Source organism: Jaculus jaculus, chromosome 2 (genome assembly GCF_020740685.1).
Source record: "Jaculus jaculus isolate mJacJac1 chromosome 2, mJacJac1.mat.Y.cur, whole genome shotgun sequence".
Classification (NCBI taxonomy): Eukaryota; Metazoa; Chordata; class Mammalia; order Rodentia; family Dipodidae; genus Jaculus; species Jaculus jaculus.
The window spans coordinates 1063553-1082316 of record NC_059103.1 but is presented as its reverse complement, the minus strand read 5'-3'; the positions used below and the strand labels follow the sequence as shown (position 1 = coordinate 1082316).

The 18764-nt window shown below is 51.3% G+C and overlaps 1 protein-coding gene across 8 annotated transcripts in view; it reads left to right on the top strand.

Annotated features, from left to right (window-relative positions):
- Iqce (IQ motif containing E) overlaps positions 1-18512 on the top strand; it is a 53118-nt gene extending 34606 nt beyond the window's left edge. For 3 of the 8 annotated variants that reach the window (XM_045143689.1, XM_045143693.1, XM_045143694.1), the window contains 7 exons: positions 558-581; positions 6674-6784; positions 7223-7350; positions 8344-8440; positions 9480-9564; positions 14393-14623; positions 15172-18343. In XM_045143689.1, coding sequence (XP_044999624.1) covers positions 558-581; positions 6674-6784; positions 7223-7350; positions 8344-8440; positions 9480-9564; positions 14393-14623; positions 15172-15296 — 801 coding nt within the window. In that variant the 3' untranslated portion in view covers positions 15297-18343. The other 5 variants (XR_006635760.1, XM_045143690.1, XM_045143691.1 and 2 more) reach the window with 5 other exon arrangements.
- Positions 18513-18764: the final 252 nt, after the last annotated feature.

The window sequence follows — 18764 nt, the reverse complement described above, 5'->3', positions numbered from 1 at the left end:
ACTGGGGAATTGAACTCAAGTCATCAGGCTTTGAAAGCAAGTTCCTTTAGCTGCTGAGCCATCTCTAGCCCCATGATTTTGTTTTTTTTTTTAATTTTTATTTATTTATTTATTTGAGAGCGACAGACACAGAGAGAAAGACAGATAGAGGGAGAGAGAGAGAATGGGCGCACCAGGGCTTCCAGCCTCTGCAAACGAACTCCAGACGCATGCGCCCCCTTGTGCATCTGGCTAACGTGGGACCTGGGGAACCGAGCCTCGAACCGGGGTCCTTAGGCAAGTGCTTAACCGCTAAGCCATCTCTCCAGCCCTTGTTTTTTAAGAAAGGATTAGAAAGCCCTATGTGGCGGCATGCACCTTTAGTCCCAGCACTCAGGATGCTGAAGATCACCTGAGTTTGAAACCAGCTGAGCTACAGAGTTAAGTTCCATTTCAGCCTGGACTAGAGTGAGACACTACCTCAAAACACCAAAACAAAATAACCCAAGTGGGTTAGAAATGACTGGAAAAACCTCATTCTGCTCATATTAATTCCTTTTTTTTTTTCTTTATTTCAGAAAAGAAAGGCTGCTCTGGATGAGGTAAGCCAGGATAATACACCAATTTCAACATGCCTATTTTTACTTTGGAGTAAAGTCACGAGGAGATATTTATAGGCACACATTTACGTCCAATCTTTACAAGACCAAACCAAACCCAGAAGTGAAGTTTAGCAAGACGTTCAGTAGCTGGACAGATGGCTCAGTGGGTAACACACTTGCAGCACAAGCATGAGGACCTGAGTGTGGATCCCCAACATCCACGTAAGGTGCCAGGCATGATGGTGCGTACCCAAAATCCAAGTGCTTGGGAAGTGGAAGCAGGTGGATCCCCAGGACTTGCTGAGTCCCAGCTTCAGAGAGAGACCCTGTCTATGAACAGACAGACAGACATCCCCAAATTAATAACACTAAGTAATAGAAGCATCAGGTGCACACTTGAATAGTTTTACACTTTCAGAATTGACTTGTGTGTCTCTCAGCACGCTCTCGCAGCCTCACTTCTGAGTGAAGCAGCACAGCAGGCAGCACTGAGGTGGCAAGACCCTTAGGTCCGCCACCCAGCCGAGCAGGAGCCTCAGGCCGGGGATCCTTCAGGAGGAGGAGCAGCCGCAGGGCAGTGCAGCCAGGCTGGGACAGCAGTGAGACTGGATGGGCCGAGTGGAGGGCAGGCACGAGCTCTACCACTGAGCCACACAGCCCCAGCCCCTCACTGGAGGGTTCTAGGCAAGTGGCCTACCACTGAGCTATGCCCCTACCTCTCTAGGGAGTTCTAGGTAAGCACTCTGCCACAAAAAATACGTTCTCAGTCCTCTTTTTACTCTTTTTGTTTTGTTTTCTGAGGTAGGGTCTCACCCTAGCCCAGGCTATCCTAGAATTCACTATGTAGTCTGAGGCTGGCCTTGAACTCACAGCAGTCCTCCTACCTCTGCCTCCCAAGTGCTGGGATTAAAGGCGTGCGCCACCACACTCAGCCTCTCTTTTTACTTTTTAAATTTTGAGATGGTCTCAGGAAGTTGTCCAGACTGACCTTGAATTGCTCATCCTCCTGCCTTGGTTCTGCAGCATCTAGGATGATAGGCCTGGGCCACAACACACTGTTCCTTGTTGTAGCTTCCCCCTGACCAAGAGGCCTCCTTGCTTTGCAGTCCAACCCTTAACTTACCCTGGGGCTAAGCCTCAGCCTGGATGTGGCCCTGTCCTCAGGAGCTCAGTGTGCATTTGGGCTGTGTGTCCCATACTGTCATGGTGCTGCGGTGTGGCTCGTGGGCTTGGTGCCGAGGGCTCACTCACTTCCAGAGTGCAGGCCCCAGCGAGAGGGTTCTGGCAGCCCAAGGCTTTAGTGAGGTGCCATCAGCAGTTTGTGTCCAGGTCACAATGGCACAAGCTCCCTGTGCTATCAGACTGTGCTAAAGATGGCTAGCCATGCCACCCCTTGGGAAGGTCCCCTGCTTGCTCCATGTTCCTCACACTCCTCAGGAGTCATCTCTGTCAATACTTGCCCTCCCCATGCCTCCACCTGCCTCCTTTGAGTGGTCTCATTTTTGTCTCCTTGCCAACACCCCAGGACCTCACCCTCCCTCCCCTTGGCTCACACTACTCCTGTGCCCACAGTCCTGGGATCCCACCCCCGTCCCAACCCCGATACCCTGGCCGGCCCACACCGCTGCATGCCGTGCCACCTCATTGTGTGCCCATGCCATCATTCCCAGTGCAGCCCCATCACTTTCCTGCACACCTCACCCCTGGTGAGCCCTCGTTCTCTGTCCCCACCCCACCAAACAAGACTGAGGAAAGAATGGGATGTGTGGGCCCATGGAAGTGGCTTTCCCCGCTGAGGAAACCTCATGAGATCTCCCCTTAGCTCTGTGAGATAGCCACGCCTCCTCGCCCCTCCATCACACACGTGCTTGTGTGCACATGCACATGCGTGCCGGGCACCCTGCAGCTTGCTTCACTGAAGCATAGAAGCTGCCAGGAGACCCTCTAAGTACCGATGGTAACTGTCAGAGCCTGGACACCAGACTGTAGAGGGGAAGTGGACGAAGCAGAGCACCCATGCTGTGCTGGGTGGAAAGGGTGAGAGATGGCTGCATTGCCTCAGGAAGTTATCACATTACCCAGCAGTTCCCTGCTAGGTTATATCCAAAGGAGCAGCTACTCAGAGAACGGGTGTTGATGGCTCCACAGCCACCAGAGGTGGACACTTCTGACAGCCATTACCCTTATGCGTGAAGTGTCATCTGCGCACAAAGGGCTGGAATGCAGCCCAGGCGGGAGTGAGTGGAGGTGAACCTTGGAAATGTTTGTGCTGAATGGGAGCAGACAGGCCAGAGGCCACATGTTGTGTGGCCCTGTTCATAGGACATGTCCAGAATGGGTCACTTAAGACAGAAGGACCAGTGATTGCCAGGGGCAGGGCCAGCGGGGACAAGGAGCGAGGACTCATGGTTCAGGACATGTGTACTAATGAAAACAATGTGAAACAATGGTAGTTGGTGCTTGCCTTTGTACTTGTTTTTTAAGCCACATTTCTAATGTTTCCTTCAGCTTTTTTTTGTTTGTTTGTTTGTTTTTTGTTTTTTCAAGGTAGGGTCTTACTCTAGCTCAGGTTAACCTGGACTTCACTATGTATTCTCAGGGTGGCCTCAAATTCACATTGATCTTCCTACGTCTGCCTCCCAAGTATTGGGATTAAAGGCATGTGCCCCCCTCCCCAGATGCTCCTTTACCTGTTTTTGAGGGAAAAAAGAAAGAAAGAAAGAAAGAAAGAAAGAAAGAAAGAAAGAAAGGTATTATCTTTTCCGGGCAGCTGAAACGGAAGTGGCTAGATCTCTAAGCTCTAGCAGCAGGGCTCTGCATACTTACTGAACTCCTTCCCTGAATTCAGTCCTCTGCAAGCTGTGACAGGCCAATCCTGGCAGAGGCAGATGGCCCCGAAGGAAACACTGCTCCTAGATTATAGAGCATTCATTTAGAACTCACGGGGTATATGTTTCTTTTCTTTTTAAAATATATTTTATTTATTTGAGAGAGAGAAAGGGAATGAGAATGGGTACGACAGGGCCTCCAGCCACTGCAAACAAACTCCAGATGCATGCGTCCCTTGTGCATCTGCCTTACGTGGGTCCTGGATAGTTGAACTGGGATCCTTTGGCTTTGCAGGCAAGTACCTTAACCCTTCAGCCAACTCTCCAGCTCCTCTTTTTTGTTTGTTTGTTTTCGAGGTAGGTTCTCACTCTAGCCCAGGCTGACCTGGAATTCACTATGTAGCCTCAGGGTAGCCTCAAACTCATGGCAATCCTCCTACCTCTGCTTCCCATGTGCTGGGATCAAAGGCATGCATCACCACACCCGGCTTCCAGCCTGTTTCTTAAAACCGTATGAGAGCTAGAGAGATGGTTTACCAGTTAAGGCATTTACCTGCAAAACCAAAGGACCCAGGTTGATTTCCCAGGACCCACATTAGCCAGATGTACAAAGAGGCACACGTGTCTGGAGTTCATTTACAGTGGCCGGAGGCCCTGGCACTCCCATTCTCTCTCTCTCTCTCTCTTTCTCTGTCAAATAAATAAATAAAACATGTCAGGCCTGGTGGCACACACCTGTCATTCCAAGCAGGAAGATCAGAATAGAGAGATGGCTTAGTGTTTAAGGTGCTTGCCTGCAAAGCCAAAGGACTCAGGTTCAATTCCCCAGGACCCACGTAAGCCAGATGCACAAGATGGCACATGCATCAAGTTCATTTGCAGTGGCTGGAGGCCCTGGCACGCCCATTCTCTCTCTCTCCTCCCCCCGCCCCATCTCTTTCTCTCAAATAAATAAAACTATATTTATAAAACTGTCTGAAAATGAGCTGGGCGTGGTGGCGCACACCTTTAATTCCAGCACTCAGGAGGCAGAAGTAGGAGGATCACTGTGAGTTCAAGGCCACCCTGAGACTACATAGTGAATTCCAGGTCACCCTGGTCTAGTAGAGTGATACTACCTCGAAACACCAAAAAAAAAAAAAAAAGCAGGAAGATTATGATTTCAAGGTCTCTTTAGACTAGAGTGAGTTCACGGCCAGCGTGGATAATCTGAGACACTGACTCAGAACGTGAGAAGAGGTCTGGGACTCGACTCAATGGTAGAGCCTTCCCTAGAACCCCCCCCCCCAACACACACACACTCACCGGTGAGATGTGTGGGGCTTAGTGGAAGAGCGTTTGCCTAGAATGTACAACATCCTGACTTCCATCCCCAGCACCAAACAAGTGGAAAAAAAACCCTCATGAGATTAAAATCTTGCTCCATCCTTCCTGACTAGAAGATTGCTGTAATAGAAAATCAGTGAAACAGAGGAAGACATGTGGGTATATAGAGTCTGGAGGCCCGGGCCCTGTGATGCATGCCTGTAATACCAGCAATTGGCAGGCAGAAACAGGACGAGCTCCACAAGTTTGAGGCTAGCCAGGATTACATAGCAAGATTCAAAAAAAAGGTGGGGAAGCTGGGAAGATGGCTCAGGTGGTAAAAACGTTTGCCAGGCGAGCATGAGGGCCTGAGTTTAGACCCCAGCAGCCACATAAATGCCATGCATGGTAGCATGTGCATGGAATGCCAGCTTTCAGCACCCACGTAAACGCCATGCGTGGTAGCATGTGCATGGAATGCCAGCTTTCAGCACTCACGTAAATGCCATGCATGGTAGCGTGTGCATGGAATGCCAGCTTTCAGCACCCACGTAAACGCCATGCGTGGTAGCGTGTGCATGGAATGCCAGCTTTCAGCACCCACCTAAACGCCATGCATGGTAGCATGTGCATGGAATGCCAGCTTTCAGCACTCACGTAAACACCGTGCATGGTAGCGTGTGCATGGAATGCCAGCTTTCAGCATTCACGTAAACGCCATGCATGGTAGTGTGTGCATGGAATGCCAGCTTTTAGTAGTCAAACAGATCCCCAGGGTAAGCTGGCTACCTAGACAAGAAAAATGGGTGAGACCTAAGTTCAGTGAGAGACCCTGTCTCAAGTAAGGTGGATTATGGTTAAAGAAGACACCTGGGGCTGGAGAGATGGCTTAGTGGCTAAGGCATTTGCCTACAAAGCTAAAGGACCCAGGTTCAGTTCCCCAGTACTCATGTAAGCCAGATACACAAGGTAGAACATGTGTTTGGAGTTCGTCTGCAGTGGCTGGAGGTCCTGGCATGTCCATTCTCTCTTTCTCTCACTTTCTCTACCTTTCCCTCTCTCTCTCTCTCTCTCTTTCTCTCTCTCTCTCTCTCTCTCTCTCTCTCTCTCTCTCAAATAAATAAACTAATTAAAATATTTAAAAGAAAGAAGAAGAAAAAAAGAAGACACCTGATGTCAGCCTCTGGCCTCTATGTGCATACACAGTAGGCAAAAAGAGAAGGAAAACCATTGGGCATAGTGCACACACCTTTGATCCTAGCACTCAAGAGGCTGAAGTAGGAGAATTGCCCTAAGTTTGAGGCTACCCTGGAACTACAAAGTGAATTCCAGATTGGCCTGGGATAAAACAAGATCCTATGTTTAAAAAGGGGGTTGGGGCTGGAGAGATGGCTTAGTGGTTAAGGCATTTGCCTGAAAAGCCAAAGGACCCAGGTTTGATTCCCAAGGACCCACGTTAGCCAAATGCACAAGGGGGCACATGCATCTGGAGTTTGTTTGCAGTGGCTGGAGGCCCTGGTGTGCCCATTCTCTCTCTCCCCCCTCTTTCTCTGTCAAATAAACAAATAAAATAAAATAAAATATATTTTTTAAAGTGGGGGAGCTGGGTGTAGTGGCGCATGCCTTTAATCCCAGCAATCGGGAAGCAGAGGTAGGAGGATCATGTGAGTTCAAGGCCACCCTGAGACTACATAGTGAATTCCAGATCAGCCTGAGCTAGAGTGAGACCCTACCTTAAAAGAAAAAAAAAAAAAACACAAAAACGTATGTCTGAATTAACACTAGCAGTGTGACTGCTCAGTGGTTGACCCATCTGCATTCCAGGATTGGTTTGTGGGGGCAGGCGTGCCTCTGAGATATTCCTAGGGCTACATTATCGTAAGGGAGGGAGGTTTCTGGACTCTTCCTTAATTTCTACCAGCATTGTCCCAGCCATTTCCCTCTCCCTGTCCCTACCAGGCAGCTGTAGTGCTCCAGGCAGCCTTCAGGGGACATGTGGCACGTTTGAAGCTGTTACCAAGCAAAGCCCCAGCCTCCAGGTCCCCCAGCGGGCTGAGCCTCCTCGACCAGGTAACCACCTAGGTGGCGGACACAGGCCTGCTCGTTCCACCTCTAGTGCCCGCCACTTATTCCTCCTCAACCAGGCAAAGCTCAGGCCTTGTGAGGTCAGTCTTTTAGCACTTCCTGGCACGCCTGGTACTCTATCTATGCTGTAGCTGGGATAGTCCAGCAGTGGTGCCTCTGGGGTGGTCTCAGGGGGGTTAGCCTTGGAGGTGCTCCATCCACCCTGCAGCAGGGACAGCCCAACAGTGTCACCCCTGGCATGGCCTGGGTGCCTTTGAGGTCTGGGTTCAGGTAGCACAGTGGCTCACTGTGACAACAGTGGCTGAGTAACCAGCAGTATTGGGATAGTTCTGAAGAGGCACCCCCCACTTCTGGCCTGGAAGCTTGCATGCTGGTTTTGGAGCCAGCAGGTGGGTTGGCAGCCAGTCTCTTCCTTGTTGTCAGCCACAGAGCTCTCCCATGTCCCGTGTTCCGAGCCCCAAGGCCCAGGCCAAGGGCAGTCCAGAGCAAGAGGAAGCTGTCATCCTCATCCAGTCTGTCCTCCGGGGACACCTGGCTCGGGCCAGGTTCAGGTGAGTGGCGCTAGTGTCACAGTTGGGGGAACACTGTGCAAGGCCAGCCTGGTCACTGAGTGTGGGACACATGGCAGTGAGCTGGTGTAGCACTTGTGAGTCAGGCCTGTTGTGGCCTTCCTACTTCACTGCACCGCACACTTGGCCTGGAGTGGCTTTTCCAGAGCCGTGTCTTCATGCAGGGGGCTGGGGGGCAAGCAGATGGGGTGTAGATGCTGCAGGCCAAGTGCAGGGAGATGGTTCAGTTAATAAAGTGTTTTGTTACACAAATATGCTGACCCGGGTTTGGATACCCAGAACCCATGTAAAAGCTGGGTGCTGCTGGGTACACCTGGCACTGGGTAGATGGAGACAGGGAGATCCCTGGAGCTTGCTGGCTGTCTAACCTAACTGGTGAGCTCCAGGTTCAATGAAAGTCTGTCTCAAAAAGAAGGTGGAGAGGGACTGAGGAAGGCCACCGACGCCAACCTCTGGCCCCATGCACACCTGTACCCACACCCATAAGACATGTACACACACATCCATTCAAACATTAAAAAGGAAAGGAAGCAAGCCGGGTGTGGTGGCGCACCCTTTAATCCCAGCACTTGGGAGACAGAGGTGGGAGGATTGCTGTGAGTTCAAGGCCACCCTGAAACTGCATAGTGAATTCCAGGTCAGCCTTAGCTAAACGCTAAAGTGAGACCCTACCTCAAAAAACAAAGAGAGAGAGAGCGAAAGAAAAGGGAAAGGAACATTCAGTGGCTCATGCCTGCACTTGGGAGACTTGTGAGCTTGAAGCCAACCTGGGGGCATAGTGAATCTGACACAAGACTGTCAAGAAGCAATAAAAAATGCAAAGGGCGCATCTCGGCCTTGGTCAGTGCCCAGGGACATGCACACAGTCTTTGTGTCTGAGACCCTCAGGGCCACTCCTGCAATGTACCCCCTGTTGGGGTACCCACTCCAGAGCGTCAACTGGTGCCTTCTCCAGCAGAGCTTTCTCTCTTCCAGTGCTCTCAGGGAAGGGGCGGCCACCGCACGCACTCTGAGGGAAGCTGCCACTGCCTCGCACTGGGAAACTGCTTCCCCACGCTCCCTCGAAGCTTCTCCTGGTAATTTCAAGCCTTTGATTTCAACAAGGGGTAGCGGGGCCCACTGAGGGATTAGCCAAAACACCAGCCTCCTTGAAGGCAGTTTGGAGATAGTAATGGAGGCAAGAGAGTTTGTTCTACCTCAGACTAGGCCACACCTTAAGACACTCCTCTCAGCCAGGCTTGCTCCCATGCTGCTGGGACGAAACCCTGACTCTGACTTCTCAGGTACCACAGGCCACCAAGCCCAGCTTGCTGGCTTTTGTCTCTTCAGCCTTAGGATCCCTGGGGCCAGAACTTCTGATCACTGAATGTCATTCCCTAGTTTCCATGATAGCCCCGAAGCCAGCCTGGAATGTAGCTCAGTGGCAGAGCACTTCCTGGCATGTGTGAGGTAGCTGATTTCCTCAACAGTGTGGAAAACCCCAAAGTACTGGGTGAAGAAACCCAGGGCATAGGCAAGACTTACTCCCCACCTGGGGGGTCTGGCCATGGTCTATCTCACACAGAGGTGTTATCCCCACAGGCCCCTGCTTGTCTGGGTGTCTCCCCAGCATAAAGAGCTGGGCTAAAACATGACATTAACTCAGGCTGCAGAATCTGGTTCTGTGAGTGTTCCCTAGGATCCTCCTGCCTCACACTGACCCACTGTGATTGGCACTGGAGAGCAAGCCTGAAGAGGGCAGCTGAGGGCTAGGACTGCATTAGATGCAGAAATACAGTCTGGAGCAGGGCATGGTGGTTCACACCTTTAATCCCAGCATTTGGGAGGCAGAGGTAGGAGGATCACCATGAGTTTGAGGCCACCCTGAGATTACATAGTGAATTCCAGGTCAGCCTGAGCTTGAGTGAGACCCTACCTCAGAAAACAAAGAAAAAGGAAATACGGTCTGGGTTCTGTAGATGAGTAAGACGCCTCAGGGTACTGAGTGAACTGATGCCTCCCAGGGCACAGCTGCTGGGTCTAAGGTGGAACCAAGCAAGGGAGGACGAATGCAGCTGCAGGCATAGATGGATGTGTCTTGTCCAGGACTGACATGCCTGTGGGGTCCTTCAGGTCAGGACAGTGAGACAAGCAGTGGGGAGGCTGCAGAGGATGAAGATGAGGCAGAGGAGTCAGCAAGCCTACAGTCCCTAGCTGGTGAGTGTGGGACAGTGGCCTTCCCAGTCACCTTGCTCTCTGATGGCAGAAGAACCACACTAAGGGTAAGGTAGCAGCTCTGACTCCGAGTACACCAACCCCACAGCCTGTCTGCCTCAGCCTGGTTCGTGCTCTCTGTCTTGTTTTATTTTTCAGATGTTGGGAGATAGAGCCCAGGGTCTTGTTCTGGCTAGGCAGGGGTTCTACCACTGAGCTATACCCCCAGCCCCTCATTGGGGTATCCTCATCAGGAGCTCTACCACTGATCTATACCCCCAGCCCCTCACTGGGGGATTCTAGGCAGGAGCTCTATCACTGAGCCACGCCCACCCCCTCACTGGGGGATTCTAGGCAGGAGCTGTACCACTGAACCACACCCCCAGCCCCTCACTGGGGGATTCTAGGCAGGAGCTCTATCACTGAGCCACGCCCACCCCCTCACTGGGGGATTCTAGGCAGGAGCTGTACCACTGAACCACACCCCCAGCCCCTCACTGGGGGATTCTAGGCAGGAGCTCCACCACTGAGCCACACCCCAGCCCCTCACTGGGGGATTCCAGGCAGGAGCTCTACCACTGAGCCACACCCCAGCCCCTCACTGGGGGATTCTAGGCAGGAGCTCTACCACTGAGCCACATCCCCAGCCCCTCACTGGGGGATTCTAGACAGAAGCTCTATCACTGAGCCACACCCCAGCCCTTCACTGGGGGATTCTAAGCAGGAGCTCTACCACTGAGCCACACCCCAGCCCCTCACTGGGGGATTCTAGGCAGGAGCTCTACCACTGAGCCACACCCCAGCCCCTCACTGGGGGATTCTAGGCAGGTGCTCTACCACTGAGCCACATCCCCAGCCCCTCACTGGGGGATTCTGGGCAGAAGCTCTATCACTGAGCCACACCCTGGCCCTTCACTGGGGGATTCTAAGCAGGAGCTCTACCACTGAGCCACGCCCCTAGCCCTTATAGCCAGTTCTGCTTGGTTGGGCTCTCACCCTTCTCTTCCCAGGAACTCCATAGAAGCTTGTCTTAGGCCCTCCTGTCACACCTTGCTTTACCTGAGTGTCACATTTGAGATTGTGTCATATTCAACTCAGCTGCTATGTCCTTGCTTGGCAGAGCTGGAAGCTGAGCTTTGATATTCTCTCCAAACCGTCAGCTCATCTCAAAACTGAGCGAGTCAAGAGCAGGGGCCCTGGAATTTCAGGAAAAGGCATGCAGATGCCACAGTCCCCAAATCCACAGGCCTGTATATTGCCCTGCAAGTCCCAAAAGGCTTTTAGGCTGTGCTTCAAAAAGCTATTTATGCTGATTTCACCGGGCCCGGTGTCTGCTGACATTTAGACTATTTGGTCAGAGCTAAAGAGTTGCTTTGTGTTGCCCTCTCCTCTCATCACACAAGAGGGATGTAAAGTGGCAGGTCATCCCCACGCACAAGTACAACATGGCAGCATCACGTGCTTGTCTGGTACTGACCCAAACACATGCCCATGGGAAAATGTAAGGCCAGCCCTTATTTAAGCTAATTGTGTTGGGTTGTTTACTGTGGACTTTTGTTTATTTGTTTGTTGTTATTGAAACATGGTATCACTGTGTAGCCCAGGCTAGCCTGGAACTCACAGTCCTCCTGCCTCTGCCTTCCAAGTGCTGGGTTACAGACAGGAAGCATCACACCTGGTCCTTGATTGTGTTTTGATCTCTTTATTTATTTGCATGTGTGGGTGTGTATATGGGCATGCCAGGGCCTCTTGGTGCTTGCAAATGAATACCAAATACTTGCCCACTTTTTGTGTCTGGCTTCTGTGAGTGGCTGGGGAATTGAACCTAGATCAACAAACTTTGCAAGTGAGTACATTTAACCACTGAGCCATCTTTTTAAAAAATATTTTATTTTTATTTATTTATGAGAGAGAGAGAAAATGGACATGCCAGGGCCTCTAGCCAGTGCAAACAAACTCCAGATGCATGTGCCACCTTGTGCATCTGGTTTACGTGGGATCTGGGGAATTGAACCTGTGTCCTTAGGCTTCACAGGCAAGCACCTTAACCACTATGCCATCTCCCCAGCCCCCACTGAGCCATCTTGACCGTGTTTTTAAAGAAATACGCTCCTCTTGCCAGGCATGGTGGCACACACCTTTAATCCCACACTTAGGAGGCAGAAGTAGGAGGATCACAGTAAGTTCTTAGCTACTCTGAGACTACATAGTGAATTCCAGATCAGCCTGGGCTAGAGCAAGACCTTTTCTTGAAAAACTAAAAGAAAGAAAGAGAGGCAGGGAGGGAAGGAGGAGGGAGGTATTGAAGGAAGAAAGAAGCAGAGGAAGGAAGGAGTGACTGGGCATGGTAGCACGTGTCTTTAATCCCAGCACTTGGGAGGCAGAGGTAGGAGGATTGCAGTGAGTTTGAGGCCAGCCTAAGACTATACAGTGAAATCCAGGTCAGCCTGGGCTAGAGCAAAACCCTACCTTGAAAAACAAACAATAAAAAAAAAAAATTAATGCTAGGTATAGTAGCACCATGCCTATAATCCCAGCTAAAGCAGGAGGATTAGGAATGTCAGCCTGGGCTACATGGGACCCCAGAAGAGGAGAGAAAGTGGGAGGGAGGGAAAGTGGGAAGGAAAGGAAGGGCAGAAGGGATGGAAGAAAGAAGGCCAGGCATGGTATAATAGTTCTATAATCCCAGTAAGTGCTGTGGAGGCTGAAGCCAAAGAATCTCGAATCCAAGGCCAGCCAGGGCTACAAGTCCCGGTCTCTCCAGCAGAAGAGGAGAGATGAGCTGGGGAGATGGGACAGTTGGTAAGGTGCTTGCCTCACAAGCATGGGAAGCTGACTTTGATCCCCAGAACCCATGTAACAATGTTGGGCATGACTGTGAGTGCTTGTGAGCCCAGCCCTGGGATGTAGAGACAGGAGGATCCCTGTGACTCGATGGTCACCCAGTCTAGCCTAATCGGTAATTTTCAGACCAAAGAGGGAGTCTGAGGATGACACCTGAGGTTGTCCTCTGACCTACATACACACACATGCATTTCACACATGTGAACACATACACATATAACAAAAGAAAAATGAGCCAGGTATGGTCATGCACGCCTTTAATCCCAGCACTCGGGAGGCAGAGGTAGGTGGATCACTACAAGTCCAAGGCCACCCTGAGACTGCATAGTGAATTCCAGGTCAGCCTGACTGAGGTCGGGTCAGACTGAGACCCTACCTCAAAAAAAAAAAAAAGAGGGGCTGGAGAGATGGCTTAGTGGTTAAGCGCTTGCCTGTGAAACCTAAGGACCCCGGTTCAAGGCTCGGTTCCCCAGGTCCCACGTTAGCCAGATGCACAAGGGGGCGCACGCATCTGGAGTTCGTTTGTAGAGGCTGGAAGCCCTGGCGCGCCCATTCTCTCTCTCCCTCTATCTGTCTTTCTCTCTGTGTCTGTCTCTCTCAAATAAATAAATAAATAAAAATTTAAAAAAAAAAAAAAGAGGGCTGGAGAGATGGCTTAGCAGTTAAGGCATTTGCCTGCAAAGCCAAAGGACCCAGGTTCAATTCTCCAGGATCCACGTAAGCCAGTTGCACATAGTGGCACATGCATCTGGAATTTGTTTGCAGTGGCTGGAGGCCCTGACATGCCCATTTTCTCTGCCTCCTCTCCCTCCCTCCCTCCCTCTCTCTCTCTCTCTCTCGCTTTCTCTCTCGCTCTCGCTCTGTGTGTGTGTGTGTGTGTGTGTGTGTCTATGTCTCTTTCTCCCTCACTCTGCCTCTCTCTCAAATAAATAAATAAAAATACACACACACCTTTAATCTCAGTGTTTGGGAGGCAGAGGTAGGAGGATCGCTGTGAGCTAGAGTGAGACCCTACCATGAAAAAACAAAAAATATAAAAATAAAAATAAATGAATAAAAAGAAAAAAGAGGGCTGGAGAGATGGATTAGTGGTTGAGGCACTTGCCTGCAAAGCCAAAGGATCTTGGTTCGAATCCCCAGGACCCATGTAAGCCAGATGTACAAAGTAGCCCACATGTCTGGAGTTTGTTTGCAGGGAGGCCCTGGCATGCCCATTCTTTCTCTGTCTCTCTCTCTCTCTCTCTTCCTCTGCCTTGTTCTCTCTCTCAAATAAATAAATTAATTAAAATATTTTTTTAAAAGAAAAATGGCTGGGCGTAGTGGTTCCTGCCTTTAATCCTAGTACTTAGTAGGCAGAGGTAGAAGGATTGCTGTGAGTTTGAGGCCGCCCTGAGACTACATGGTAAATTCCAGGACAGCCTGGATTAGAGCAAGACCCTACCTCGAAGAACAAAAATTAAGTAAATAAATAAAATAGACGAGCTGGAGAGATGGGTTAGTGGTTAAGGCCTGTGAAGCCTAAGAACCCAGGTTTAATTCCCCAATATCCAATAAGCCAGATGCTCATGGTGGCACATGCATCTGGAGTTCATTTGTAGTGACTAGAGGCCCTGGAGTGCCCATTCTCTCCCCCAACCCTTCTCTCTTCCTCTTTCTCAAATAAATAAAAATATTTTTTAAAAAAATAGAAAAATGGCTGGGTGTGGTGGCACACGCCTTTAATCCCAGCACTCAGGAGGCAGAGGTAGGACAATCACTGAGTTTGTGAATTCCAGGTCAACCTAGGCCAGAGCAAGACCCTACCTTGAAAAAAAGTAGAAAAATGAAAATAATCTTGGAAGTTGGTGTTTTTAATTTCCAATGTCCCATTTAATTGTGGGGAAATAACTGACGAAGTTACATCTGTTCCATGGTTGAATTGTAATTTTCCTTTTTTAAAAAACAATCTCAAATCAGTAATAGGTTGCTTTTTCATCCTCATTTTTAGAAGTAATAAGAGCAGGGCTGTTTGCCAAGGAGGAGCAGAATGAGGCTGCTGTGGTGGACCACACCCCCTCCACATGTCCATCCATTCCCACCTCCATCCAAGGTGGCCACTGGGGCTGCCTGTCCCCACCCAGCCTGGAGGCTGAGCCTTGTTCCAGCCTAAAGGATGTGAGCTGCTTAGATGTGTGTGAAGAGAGTAGCAGCAACGCAGGCAGCTCTTGGCCATCCCTGGGTACGTTTGCTCTGCCCTGCCCCATTCTGCCTTCTTAGCTGGCACGGCCCGCGGCCTGAGAACCCCACTTCCACCCAACCCGCTCTCCCATGGAGATGGGAGTGTTAGCGCTAGCTAGGCTCTGATTCTCTTTGCCATGTGTTTGTGCTTGTTTGTTGAGGCTGCTTGGTTTTAGACTTCTGAGACAAGGTCTTGCTAGTCATGGAAGCCGCCCTCACGCTCCCTGTGTAGACCAGGATGCCCTGGAATGCACTGCCCTCCTGCCTCAGCCTCCCGAGTGCTGGGATGCCAGGTGTACACCACCAGGCCCAACTTGAAAGTGTTCTGATTTCGGGAACCAATTACAGGGATAGAGATACCCAGAGGCTTTATGACAGTCTACACACTGGTTCTGAAGGGAGGCACTTGTCTCACCATGTCTGGGGCAGGGGTGAGGGTCCTCCTCCTTGCCGGCCAGGCCTGCTCATGCTGTGTGTCTGGTTGGCAGCCCAGAATGGACAGATGCCGTGACACCATGTCGCTGACCTCCCTCTTGTTTATTCCAACAGAGCCCTCTCCCTCGGGGCTGCAGCCCTTGGCGGTCCCCTTTGTGGAGGACATCAGCTCTGATGACTCTGACGACATTATCATCGCACCCTGTCTGCCCAGGAAGAAAAGCCTTGCCCCATTCTAGGTCCCCAGCTGTTGCCTCCAGGTGAGGTGGCTGAGGGGACAGGTTAGGATAAAAGGACAGAACATCCTAGAAGACTTAACTGAAACTCAGAAGATAACTTACCTTGTTAGGGAAAGAACGATACCTTGGGAATACCAGCTTCGCCATCAGTTTTCTTGTGCGTTACACTTGTCCCCATGAGGAAACCATATCCCTCTCAGGGGACAGCAGGTAGCTGTATCCCATACCTGTCTCTAGCTACAGCCTATGTGTTCAGTCCTCACAGGTGAATCCACTCCAAGTTAGGGCACCGAGGAGTTCTTGTTCTTACAGCCGCTCACCACCCTACCCTTGACCTTGGCATTGTCAGCAACCATGGAGACACACTCATCCTCATCCTGTGATGTTGTCACCCCACCAGGCTCTGTGCCCTACTCAGATGCTGCCCAGTGCCTCCTGGAGGACCAAGCCAGGCACCCCTGTCCCCACAACAGAATGCAGCCAGCCATCAAAGCCAGTGAGGACCTGAGGAAATCAGCGTCCCCAAACAAGCTCCTATTCACCTCTTGCCTGTCCTCTTCCTGGCCTATGGGTGCTTCCTAGGGAAAAGTTCAGGTGGAATTGTATCCCTGAGGGGGTGGACTTTGGAAAGAAGTGCCAGGCAGAATCAAACAGGGTATCATACAGCTGTTGGGAGAGGCAACAGCAAGCAGCCAGCCTCTTGACAGTAGGAGGGAAGAAGGGGAGCAGAATGAGGAGGTCACCTGCCATCCCAGGTAAGAGTATCTCAGCGTGGGGTGAGTTCCAATTTGGATCTGGGACAAGCCCCTGTCACTGGGTGTGCAGAGGCCTCCCCAAGCCACTGGTGCCACCTGGATCCCTCAGCCATGAGTGACTTGAGGTGAGACTAGCCTCTGCCGATGGATAAAAAGGAACTTGGACAGGATTTCAGGGGTATCCACACCTCCATGAGGTGCAGGTCTTGCTGTTTGAGTCTTCCTGCACAGCCTTAGGACTTCTTGCCCAGGGCTGGCAATTGTCTCGGGAGAAGCTCAGAGTTCAGGTCCACCCACCAAGGCACAAGAGGGTGCCACAGGTGGCCCCAACATCTGCATCTTCTCCAGGGCAAGGGTGTCCTCAGTCCTGCCCCCATTCAGCAGAGGTGTATCTGCATTGCGTGTTGGCCGGGGGCTGAGGGAGGAGGATTTTGCTTAAAGAAGTCCCCACCTCAGGAGAAGGTCTTAGACGGGACAGTTCCCCAGCTGCAGAGGAGGTCTGACCTGTATAGGCCTGGCCAGTGGGTGTTGAGGAATCAAGATCGGCTGCACTGGAGTTGTCTAAGAATTCTAAATCACACACCCTATTACCTGGGGCAGCACGTTAACCTATTAGAATCAAACACTCTGTCTGAAGCTACCTCAGTAAATAACAATGCCTCAAGCCTGTGTCTTCGGCTCATGTCCTGTGCCCAGTGCTGCCACCCAGACCCCTCTCTGGAACATCCTGCCCAGCTGTCACATGTGGGAGGGTGGCCCATCTGGGGACCAGGGCCCTACTGTGCTGGCTTCTGTAAGGAATGAATGGGGACTGAGTCTAACCAACCAGGTCAGTCTTGAACTTTGTCATGGGCAGGGTCACAGATGTCCAGTCCCACCACAGGGCCAGACAGCTGAGGCTGTGGGCCCAGTCAAGCCCACTGGAGCTGTGGACTGGGTGAGGTAAAGGCAGGGCCAGGTATGAGCCAGAGTGGAGTGGATGGGGCTCTAGACAGAGTTGGCTTGAACGGTGCTTCAGCAAGCAACAAAATGCATCCCTGGGGAGACTAGAAAGGAAGGCACCAGGACAGAGCCTCAAGTGCAGTGTTAGGGGCCAGAGCAGACCCAGGTGTGTGCATTTCTGGGGAGGGGGCAGCTAGATGTTACCTGCCACTCCTGTGTCCTGATTTCCACTGGACCTCCCCCACACCACCTTGAACTTAGAGAGCAGAGCAGTGAAACTCTACCTGCTGTTCTAGACTGGGTGGGTGCTCAGTCCTTTGAGCACTGCCATGGAAAGCTAGGCACGGCTTGGGCAGCAGCCACCCTGCACCCCTGTGGCTGACCTAGGTGAAGGACAGCTGATGAGCTGAAGGTGTCTGAACCCGATGTGCCCGTGCCCCCCACCCATTGCATGGAGGCGCTGCCTGGAGGTCTGCAACTCCTTCTGGGAGGATGGACAGGTCGGCTGGGCTCAAGGCACAGGGCTTGTAAAGCCTGTGTGGGTGGTTGCTCCTCTCACCAAGCTCAGAAGCCAGGGATGGACCTGAGCCATGCTCCTGATGATGCCAGGCCATTATGAAGATGGATCCAGGATAGAGATCCACAACCCTCTGCTGCCCTTGACTCATGCCTGCCCACTGGCTATGGCTAAAGGGTAGTGGGGGGCCAGGCTCCCCTAAAACTAGCCAGTTGGGTATGCTTCATGTGCATGAGGCACAAGCCTCATGAGGGGTAGACTTGAGGGAGACTTTTTGTAGTGCTTGGGCTGGAACCTAGGATCTCATGCTGCTAGCAAGTGCCTTACCACTAGGCTATACTCCCATCCTCTATGGAGCGTGCACTTGAGTGGAACAGGCATGCAGCCTTGGGAGGACACTCAAGTGGTCTCTCCAAAGAGAAGAGGCTGCCTAGACTGTAACAGGTGCCTTGACTGTGAGATGACTGGGCCGAGCAGACCTGGGCTAAATTGCCAGAACCCAGTGTGTGGCATGTGCATAATGTACAGGGCGCTTTGTTGGCCTATTCATTTATGGACTAGGGGGGGACTGTGGCCAAATGGCCTCTACCACAGGTACCAGCTGCATTCTATCTGGTGAAGGTCTATTTTTGTGTCCTGACAAGCAGAGTGAGGGACCAGACTTTTCTTTGCAAAAAGACCAATTGCACTAGAAAAAGATAGACTGAGCCAGCTCAGATCCGCTGAGATGACACGGCAGAGTGATGCCTCATTTTCAAAGATATAAATACTGTCAGCGGAAAGCACTCCAACCTTTGAGATCTAAATAAAAGTTCCATTATGTCCTGTCTAAACTAATTGCAGATTCATCCTTGGAGACTAGAAACGGTGTTCGCTCCCATGTCGCACAGAGAGCCTCCAAGGACCAGAGAATAAGCAAGACCAGCTACCTTGGGTGTTGGCCATTTCTTGAGGCGCTCATCTTCCCAGGGGCCTGCTGGCAGCACCCACACCAGGGCCTAGCTACCCCATGTGGTGCAGACCACGCCGGGAGAGAACCTGTACAGTTACAGGTTAAAGCTGGGTGTGGTGGCTCATGCCTTTAATCCCAGCACTCGGTATGCAGAGGTAGGAGAATCACTGTGAGTTCGAGGCCACCTTGAAACTATATAGTTCATTCCAGGTCAGCCTGGACCAAGTGACACACTACCTCAAAAAAAAAAAAAAAAAAAAGAAATCAACTCCATATGCCATCTCTCCAGCCCCCCAAATCAT